Here is a 10909-nt window from a genome sequence, read left to right on the forward strand (position 1 = left end):
CAGTAGAACAGCTCTAGTTCAGCTTTCTTGAGTGGAATTGAGAGTCAGGAGTATAGTATTAAAAACTGGGTGGGAAGATATCGTGGGCATTTTTGTTCTTTAGGCTTAGTTAATACTGCTATAGAAAGTGGGTAATGTGTGTTCTGGTGTCCCATTCCATTATATATGTTATATAAAATCACATATTACTTCAAAGCCATTTCTAAAATGTGACAGATTTTCTAAAGCCTTTGCATTCCTATTATATATGAGTTTTTGGCTACTATCTGATGCAGGCACATCATAGTCAGGGAGTAAGTAGTGGGGAGGCAGGTCATTGATGAACTAAAAAGCATTTTTCTGGTAGAGAAATGGACCATTTTATTCCTTCCAGTTTTGTGATTCTAATTTCATAAAAAATCACAAAGCTTTGGGAAAAAATAATCAGATGAAAGCCAAAGTGAGTGGAGTTAATACGATTATATATACTGCACATTTCAGTACCATACCACATGAAATTAAATGAAAGGACATGTGAAATTGGGCTGAGGGCTGCTGTTTCTCCATCCAAATCTTAACAGAGTTCCTCTAAATTTCTATCCTTGAATGATTGCTTTGCAAATTTCTGTCCTTGAATGGTATACTTTGTTGTTTGGCTGCCAGGTAAAATTCTTTAAAATGTTTGTTCTTCTTTCACAGGAGAATAGTAAAAAGTTAAAAATGAAGTTTCCACCAAAAATTGTAAACCGAAAGAAAAAATGTAAAACCAGTAAAGGAGGGATCACACAGCCAAACATAAATGACAGTTTGGAAATTACCAAACTTGATTCATCCATCATTTCAGAAGGAAAGATTACCTCGGTAACACCACAAATCCAGGCATTCACATTACAGAAAACAGCAGCAGGTGTGTAGAATGTTTCTGAGAATTCCTTCAGAGCATTGAACTTGTGCCAACACAAAAGGCAGTGGTAATGCATAATTCAAAAACAAGAAAGAGAGAAAATCCCTGTTGGAATCAAGTTAAAATAGTGCCAGTGCCTCTAAATTTTTTGTTCTTTCTAATTAAGTTGCCATGATGTTCAAAACCTTAAGATTATCTTACTGAATGAGAATTCAACAACAGTGGGCAATAATCACAAATTTTTACAGGTATGTGGTATAATCCAGAGGATATTTGTGTGTAATATGAAGTTATATCTCAAATTTTGGATTTGAATCAGATCTCTTTAGTCTTACTCAGCACCTTATTCACTGGAAGAAAACAGTTGTGCTGTGTTCACTGAAACTGTCGGAATTTCATCTAGGTTTCTTGAGAGTATGTGCCACATCTATCACCGGTAGCATACAGGCAGTTTTAGGCAAGTATTTCTTGATCTCCTTGTTCTCCTGTGCATTTATAATATTTTTTTCTTAGAAGGTTTGATGACCCTTCTTCGTGATATGGGGAAAGGATATTTAGCCTTGTGTTCTTACAATTGTAAAGAAGCCATTCATATACTGAGTCATTTGCCTTCTCACCACTACAACACAGGCTGGGTGCTATGCCATATTGGAAGAGCTTACTTTGAACTTGCAGAATATATGCAGGTAAATAGCTCATGGAATCATTCTTATTTTTTGGATGCTACATTCTGTATTTGTACTGCACTGAATTGTAAAAAATTGACCCCAAAACATACCAAAATATCACCTCTGACATTGCAAAAAAAAAAGGCTATTTGTAAGTGCTGTTGCTTTGTATTTCATTCCCTACCATGCTCTGCTTTCAGGGTACCTTATGAATTCCTTTTAGATACTCTTTCAACGGGTTACCGAATACAGAAACAATTTCTGGTTATGTTGTTCTGTATAAGGAGGAGAAAAATGGATACTGTCTCACATTTTTTGAATAAAATTTGCTGTAACTACTGCAGTTAATTAGCCATGTGAACATATATGTGAATAAGAATGGTTGTTACTCAGCATTCATGTAACAAATGGAATCCACAGAATTCTGTAAAACCCCATTAATGTAGGGAAAAAAAGAAAAAAATTGGGGCTGAACAAATCTCACTTCCCTTAAAATGAAACACTGAGTTTATTAAGCAAATTATACCCTTGCATCAAAACCAAGTTTCATATAAAGCTATATAACTAAATTTACCCATGTTATGTCAAAACCTAATCATGTCGTTCAAATATCATTTGTTCATTACTGTCATAGGCTGAGAGGATATTCTCTGAAGTAAGAAGGATTGAAAACTATAGAGTAGAAGGCATGGAAATCTACTCAACCACACTGTGGCATCTGCAGAAAGATGTAGCTCTTTCAGTCCTTTCAAAAGACTTAACTGATATGGATAACAATTCACCAGAGGTATCATTTCTAGTTATTTTGAGGCAGGGATTTTTTTTTTTACTACAGTTTAGCCTCTGATTCTTTCCTTCAATTTCAAGTGAACAAATTTGAAGTTGAAATTACTTTACAGATAGTCCTCAACTTACAACAGGTCATTTAGTGTCTGTTCGAAAATACAACAGCACTGAAAAAAGTGACTTATGGCTGTTTTTCACACTTACAACCATTGCAGCATCCCCACGGTCATGTGATCAAAATTTGGACACTTGGCAATTGACTCATATTTATGACAGTTGCAGTATCCCGGGGTCAGGTGATCACCATTTGTGACCTTCTGACAAGCCAGGTCAATGGGGAAGCCAGATTCATTTAACAACCGTGTTACTAATTTAACAACTGCAGTGATCCACTTAACAACGGTGGCAAGCAAGGTTGTAAAATGGGGCAAAACTCACTTAACAAATATCTCAGCAACAAAAATTTTGGGCTCAATTGTGGTCATAAGTCAAGGACTACCTGTATTTTACTCTGCAAGCTTTTTCTTATGTGAGCGGGCACTTAAATAGTAACATCCACATTTTTTATATTTTCTTCTCCCTCTTACTATACTACCTAAAAGTAGAAACAGGGGGGACCATAGTTTTGTGGTATGTCTTCTACTTTTTCTTTCTTCCAGGCATGGTGTGCTACAGGAAATTGCTTCAGTTTACAAAGGGAACATGACATTGCTATCAAATTCTTCCAGAGAGCTATTCAAGTTGATCCAAATTATGTTTATGCTTATACTCTCCTGGGGCATGAATTTGTGCTGACAGAGGAACTTGAAAGAGCATTATCCTGTTTTAGGAATGCAGTCAGAATGAATCCAAGGCACTACAATGCTTGGTAAGAAATATTTTTGATTAGTAAAAATGGTGAAGGCTGGGAATAGATTTATCCGTCAAAGTATTTGAAAAGCTCATTTCCATCCTTAGTATACAGTAACTTAGTTCTGGAGTACAAAAGGGATTTATTTAGAATCCTTTTTTCTCTCTCTCTCTCATTTTTTGTATATAATTTCAGTCCAGTTCTCATAGATGTGCAGGGCCATACTTGTCTATTATTATCATGTGTGGGTAATGTACAGTTAGAGTCACAGTCTAAGACTGCTGGAAACTTAATTATAATTCAAATCCTAAACAAAGACCTAAGAATTAAGATAGTTCCTAAGGATATATGCAGTTTCAAACAAAGTTGGGGGGGGGGTTGGTAAAATTAGGGGGTTCAGGTCCAATAAGTTCTAAATTTCCAAATATCAAGGAGTCCTATATAGGTATTGTTCCAATGGCTCCAATCACAATTAGTATAACAGATTTCTTTTTTCAAAAACATTCAAATTCAATCTGCATGTCCCAGTATTTTGTAATTTTTTCTAATTGCTTTTCCTCAATCCTAGCATCACCCAGTATAGCAACATCAATGAACCAGACTGTTTTCTTTTCAATGACTGTTATATCAGAGTCATGTTGTGAACAAGGTGCCTATGTGTTTGAATTGTAAAGTCCTATAAGATCTTAACCCACTCATTTTCCAAAACTTTCTCAATTTGATGTTCCCAGTAGTTTTTGCTACATTTAAATCCAAGCCTCTGCCAAAAATTCCAGTGAATAATTTTGGCAACTTAGTTATGATGCTGCTTATAGTCAGTTTGTGAAATTTTACTGCACCCACTGATCAAATGGTCAATTGTTTCATCCTTTTTCTAAAAAGTGACATTTGCTGTTGTGTGTTACATGCTGATTGTTGCTTTCATGAAATTAGTTGGCAAAGTTCTTGAGCCACTAAAATAAAACCTTCAGTTCTTTAACACTCCTGTTCTTAACCAGCTCAGCTTTCCCTTCTGTATCCTTCAGGTATTGACCATGCATGGGTTTGTTCTTCCAATTTAAAAATCAGTTTTCAATAGTTTCTTTTCAATAGTCAGCCTTCAACTTTGTTCTCAAGAGCTGTGCTTGATTGATTTCCCACAGCAAGGGTTGTTGGCTTTTCTTGATATAGTCATTCAAGCCATGTTTTTCTTCCTCCACAGTTTCTTTCACCTGTGGGAGTCCTCTGCCCCCTTCAACTCTTGGGCAATACAGCTGATCAGTATCGCTTTTTGGGCACAAAGCATGGTGCTTTGTCAAAACAAGTTTTCTTGTTTTCCAATCCAGGTTATCAAGTTTCATCTGGGTCCAGTCAATTATTCCTGCTGTATATCAAATAACAGGGACTGCCCAGGTATTAATTGCTTTGATATTTCCACCATTTAGCTTTAGAATTTAGATATGAAAAATTTCCAAACTTGTTTGATATATTGTACTTCACACACAGTCTAGTTTTGATTTTCTTATTCTTCCAATTTCCTTGCCTCAAATTCTTTAAATTGCTCAAATCCATGTGAATTTTCTTTATCTTCAGTTCCAAGCAAATGTTCCATTTAGGTTTTCCCTTCTTAATGGCCCATGTTATGACCCAGGTGGTCAAGGCAAGGCAGGGCTGTAAAGAGTTCTTTATTTCTCTTAACAAATATTTCAGCCAACGGCCCTCCAACAACTGGTAAGGCTCCACCCTCACGCTACCCTGAAGGTAGCCACCCTCAGACTCCCAAACACAGCCCCGGTAGTACAAAGAAAGCCCCCAGAGTAGGAGCACACTCACAGGGCAAGGTCCAGGGTTCCAAGTCCAGTCCACCAGGCAGGGTCCAGGCACAATACAAGGGCAGTCCTCAGGACAAGAAACAGGACCCAGAAAAGAAGCAGTTCCAAAACCCCAATGAAGCAAAAGCCAAACGTAGGCCACAAGAGAAGGGTGAGGTCCAAAACAAAATGCGAAAAGCAATCTTCCAAGCAAGGCAAGGCAAACAGCAATAGGCAGGAGTAAAAGCCAGGGGAGTGTATGCCAAAGCAAACAATTGTTCTTGGCAAAGACTAACTCCCCATGGCTTCTCCTTAAGTTACTACCCTCCAGGTGTTCCTTGTGAGGAGGGGTGGGGCAACCTCCTACTGAGTAGCCTTGCAGCCCTTCTGTGGGCTTGCCTACATCCACTCTCCTTGCCCTTGAATCAGTGGAGCAGGCAACTGTTCCTCATCAGAGGACATTGGCTGCCTATCAGCACCACTGCTGGTCAGTAGCCGATCCTCCCCTGTGCAGGCAGGCAGCTCTTCGTCTGGTCAACCACCTCCCCCAATGCCTGAGGGGCTCTGGACAGCATCAGCCTCAGTCCCTGGCATGCCTTCCCTGTCGGACAGTCCCACCTCCAACTCTTCCTCCTCCTCCGAACCAGCCTCTGAGGGGGCCATGACAGCCAACTTCTTCAGTAGCTACATAGGCTACAGCATACATCAGCTAGGATATTTGGATCAGTGTTTCAGTTGGAATAATTTTGACAGCTTCATTAATATTCTTCAATATTTTAGCTAACGTCTTCTTGTTAATTTGATTCAATTTTAGCAAACATATTCTTTCAACTTCTTTCATTCAGTCTTTTCCCAGCTAGTTCTTCATTAACCAATAGTGCTTGCAGTTCTTCAGCAACTACAGTTATTTCTCCCTATTGTTCTTCATTAACATCAACAATCTCTTTCTACTATTTGTTGCTCAATTTGCAAATTGGTATCATTATTGAAGGTCTGAATAAACCTGAATATTGAGTTGTTTTTTTATAGCTTCCAATTCAGCATTGGTAAAGAACTTGTGTTTCAAAATTACACACAAAATTACACAACATTCCACAATTGAGTAGTCTTCTTCCTTTGACCAAGTTCTTTGGTTTTGATTGCCTTCCAGTAGTGTGTAAGATCCATGCCCTGGTTGCTGATCCCTGTAACACATTTCACGATGAATGCACAGGAGCCATAGCATCCAATGCAACTCTTGTTAATCCAGGCAATAGTCAATCCTGCATGAATTGCGTATTCTCACCATATTGAATGGATTTTTTGGAACAGATTTAGTCTGACTCTTTAGCTAAGACCTGTCTGATGTGGTTGGACCTGTTCAGTGTAGCCCTTAGCATCACTCCACCATGGCAAGATACTGTTCTGTTGGAGGGGTTATTATTATTATGGTTGGTTGCACAGTCAGCCAGATGTTCAGACTGGATTTGGCATTTTTATCCACCTATCGAATCCTTACCAAGGAATTGGGATAGGCAGGTATTGATGTTTGAGGGTGTTAGAGGTATCGTTGCAGGATGTAAGCTGTTCCAAGTAAAGCTACCTTTTGCAATTGACTAATGGTGAATTTCTCAATGCCAATGGTGTTCAAGTGGTGCTCCAGTTGTTTTGGGATTGGTACTGCCTTTGCTTTCTTTTGCCACAGTATTTTGTTATCTGCGCCAGTTCTTTATCTTCTACTCTGCTGTCTCCAGGTACTGCTATGTCCGCTATCCAGACTTTTTTGTCTTTCTTATCAACAATTGTTAAGTCTGAGATGTTATGTGGCAGGTGCCTGTTTGTTTGAATTCTAAAGTCCCAGAGCACTTTAGCTTCTTCATTTTCTATGACTTTCTCTATTTTATGGTCCCACCAGTTCTTGCTTGCAGTCAAATGGTAATTCTTGCAGAACTTCCAATGCACCATTGTTGCTACTTTGTTGTGCCGTTGTTTGTAGTCAGTCTGTGTAATTTTCTTGCAGCAGCTAACCAGGTGGTCCACTGTTTCTTCACCTTCTTTGAAGAGGCAGCACTTGCTGTCTATTGCTGTCTTCTCAATTCTGGCTTTGTATGCATTTGTTCCTTTTTATATATATATAAATATTTTATTAATTTTCTATTTTTACAATCAAGTGCCTAATAGACAACGTGATGACTGAGTCCATTAGTGATTCCGTGGTACATGTAAGTGTCATGGTTCCGACTAATGAAACACTTCAAAGAACTTCCAGGCATGTTTATCCTAAAGCCTTTATTAACAGTGTTACAAATTGACGGCACATCATGGAGGTTTATGCCAGAACCTGAATTTCTCTTGCTTGCGTCTAACTTTTCTTTCTAAACCCCTCCCTTATTTTGCAGTCATAAGTCACATCTTCCAATTAGCCCGGAGGGCAAAGATTCACTTCCGTTCCTTTTTCCCGGGCTTTCCTTATGAATCTCCTCCCTCACTCTGTCATCTGAATTAACTCTAAAAATACCAGACACTTCTGTATATCTTGTCAAAGCAATAATATCATATATTAACAGCGTTGACATCCGGCCCCCCTTACAAAAAGGACAGATCCTGTAATGTAAACAAAAGCATATGTTAATGACTAGTTTTCAGTTTGTTGGGGTATTTCACATGAAATCTTTTGACGAGCCTGTCAGCTTTCACCTCACTGGATTTCACCCAGGTGGCTTCAGACAACGGGTATCCCTTCCATTGTACTAGGTATTGCAATTTCCCTTTAAAAATTCTAGAGTCAAGAACACGTTTCACTTCATAGTGGGTCTGTCCTGCAACTACGAGGGGCCCAGGTGCCTTCTTCGGGGAGGTCTTAAAGTGGAGCCCCGATAAGGTTTCAACAAGCTGCAATGGAAAACTGGGTGAATTCTCCCTAAAAGTCTAGGGAGTTTTAGTTCTACGGTGACCGGATTGATGATCCTTACTATGGGGAAAGGCCCCAAGAATTTTGGTCCCAATTTCTTGCTGGGCAATTTGAGGCGTAAATATTTAGTTGTCAAATAAACCTTTTCCCCAGCTTGGAATGTTCTTTGGGGAGCCCTCTTTCTATCAGCCTGCTTTTTATAGGTTTCAAAAGTCTTTTTTAAAGCAGTTTTTGTGTTTCTCCAAACTTCTTCCCACCCCCACACCCATTGGTCAAGTGTCTGGGAAGCGGAGGGCACCTGAGGATATTCAGGTATTGGGCTGAACTCTTTTCCTTTGGCCACTCTGAAAGGTGTGTAGCCGGTGCTGCTGTGCATAGAATTATTGTACGCCACCTCCGCAAAAGGGAGGAGGTCAGTCCAGTTCATCTGTTGGTAAGAAACATAGCATCTAAGATATTGCTCCACCATTTTGTTAGCGGCTTCTGCGGCCCCATTGGTGGCCGGATGAAAAGCAGATGATAAACCTTGAGCTGATCCAATTAATGTAAGGAAACTTCTCCAAAACTTCGCTGTGAACTGCACCCCCCTGTCCGAAATTATTCGCTTAGGGGCGCCATGCAGCCGGTAGATATGTTTCAGGAACAATTTGGTCAGTCGTTTGGCAGATGGGAGTCCTTTGCAGGCGATGAAATGAGCCTGCTTCGAGAACAGGTCTATTACAGTCCGGATGACAGTATTTCCACTACTTTCAGGTAGGTCTACTATAAAGTCCATAGCTATTTCTTCCCATGGTTGAGAAGGGTCTGCCACGGGTTGCAGTAACCCAGGGGTTTTCCCTGGGATTCTTTTCATTGTGGCACATACAGTACAACTTTTACATAGTTTTCCACATCCCTTTTCAGCCCCAGCCACCAAAATTGCCGGCGGGTGAGGTGTAGGGTTTTCAAATATCCAAAGTGTCCAGCCTGTTTTACATCGTGGCTGTGTTTGAGGGCATTAAGACGGAGGGCTTCTGGCAAATATAGTTTCCCCCCTTTGTAAGCCAAGCCATCCCTGCACATTAGGGAGGTTTGATTATCTTTGAACCATTGGTCGGTGAGGAGCTCTCGTTTTATTTTCTTTACTCCAGGGTCATCAGGATTGGGGACCCTGCGAGGTGTAAGTTGAGCGGCAGTTTGTGGATTGGGGATAATTGCCTCATTAACCTCCTCCCGTTCGCTTTTGTATTGGGGTAACCGGGATAGCGCATCAACTAGGAAGTTCTTTCCTCCTGGTATGTACTTTAGAGTGAAGTTAAAGCGGTTAAAGTACTGTGCCCACCGCACTTGCTTTGGGGACAGTTTGCGGGGAGTTTTCAGTGCTTCCAGATTTTTGTGATCTGTCCATACCTCAAATGGCACCTTGCTCCCTTCTAGATAGTGTCGCCAGTTTAATAGCGCCCATCTAATCGCGAAGGCCTCTTTCTCCCAGATTGCCCATCTCCGCTCGGTTTCAGTAAATTTCTTAGAGGTGTAGGCGCAGGGTTGCAGGACCCCACTTTTGTTCTTTTGCAGTAACACAGCTCCAACTGCCACATCGCTGGCGTCGGCTTGAATCACAAAGGGTTCCCCTGGGCAGGGGTGCTTTAGGACCGGTTCAGCAGCAAATAGTCTCTTTAAATTCTCAAAAGCTGTTTGAAAGCCCATTGTCCATGCTAGTGGTTGGCCCGGTCGTGGCTTCCCTCCTCCTTTGCCTGTTTTGAGTAGTTCTGTAAGGGGTAGGGCAATCTCGGCAAAACAGGGGATGAATTGACGATAAAAGTTGGCAAAACCCAGAAAGCTGTTTGCGAGTCTTTGGGGGCTGCCATTCGATTATAGCTTTCACCTTGGCTGGATCCATTTTGATACCCTCGTTGGAAATTCTGTAGCCAAGATAGTCTAATCAGGTTTGGTGAAATTCACATTTCGACAATTTGGCATAAAGCTTGGCATTCAATAGTTTCTTTAACACTTCTCTCACCAGCTTTATGTGATCAGTCATATTCATGCTGTATATCAGGATGTCATCAAGATACACCAAAACCCCTTTGTACAAGTGATCATGTAGGACCTCATTAATCAACTGCATGAATATAGCTGGGGCCCCCTGTAGTCCAAATGGCATGACTTTGAACTGATAGCTCCCTATAGGACAGTTGAAGGCAGTTTTCCACTCGTCTCCCTCTTTTATTCTCACCCGGTAATATGCCTCTCTCAGGTCTAATTTAGTGAAGACACTCCCCTTAGCCAGATGGGTTAATAAGTCCTTTAGGAGGGGGACGGGGTATTTATTTTCCACACTCACAGCGTTGAGACCCTTATAGTCTACGCAGAGACGAAGAGACCCATCTTTTTTCTCTTTGAACAACACAGGGGCTCCCACGGTAGATTTGGCCCGTTCAATAAACCCCCTCGCTAGGTTTTTGTTCACGTATCGCTGCATCTCCTCCATTTCGAGGGGGGACATAGCATACATTCTCGGTCGTGGGAGTTTGGCTCCTGGCACCAGTTCGATGGAGCAGTCATTGGGTCTGTGAGGGGGTAGGGCATCACATTCGTTTTCACTAAATGCCTCCGCCAGGTCCCAGTATTCATTGGGGATGACTGGTTCGCCTGGAGGCGGTGAGGCGGCCATGTGCGCTCTGTCATGTTACGAAAGAAATAACTTTTCAAAGAACTTTGAGGCTTAATTACCTTAAAGAATCCTTTAATGAGTTACATAATCCGGCATGAACGAAGTAAAGCCAAAGACTGAAACACCCCCCATCCTAGCTCTTGCGACAAGCACAACTCCCTCCCTCCTTTCACAGTCATCAATCATATGCTCCAATTAAACAGAGGTGTGAATCTTCTTCTCGTCTCATCTGTTATTACAAACTGCTGCTGCTTTGACCTTGGCTGTGCTATGCTAAGATAATGTTATTATTCACAGGCATTCCTCCCCCCTCATCTGGCCCGCAATGCCTGCTTTTGCTCTTGAGGCAATATGTAGACTAAATAAGATATGTTTGCTTCTTCACTTAT

General features: G+C 40.9%; 1 protein-coding gene across 1 annotated transcript in view; it reads left to right on the plus strand.

Annotated features, from left to right (window-relative positions):
• LOC107294047 (cell division cycle protein 27 homolog) overlaps positions 1-10909 on the plus strand; it is a gene marked incomplete in the record, with an annotated part of 101938 nt that overhangs the window by 52811 nt on the left and 38218 nt on the right. The window contains 4 exon segments of the mRNA XM_015823253.1: positions 679-886; positions 1400-1569; positions 2186-2338; positions 2997-3205. Of these exon segments, the coding sequence (XP_015678739.1) occupies positions 679-886; positions 1400-1569; positions 2186-2338; positions 2997-3205 (740 nt within the window).

This window comes from Protobothrops mucrosquamatus, unplaced genomic scaffold (genome assembly GCF_001527695.2).
Source record: "Protobothrops mucrosquamatus isolate PMUCROS unplaced genomic scaffold, P.Mucros_1.0 scaffold1814, whole genome shotgun sequence".
In the NCBI taxonomy this organism is placed as follows: domain Eukaryota; kingdom Metazoa; phylum Chordata; class Lepidosauria; order Squamata; family Viperidae; genus Protobothrops; species Protobothrops mucrosquamatus.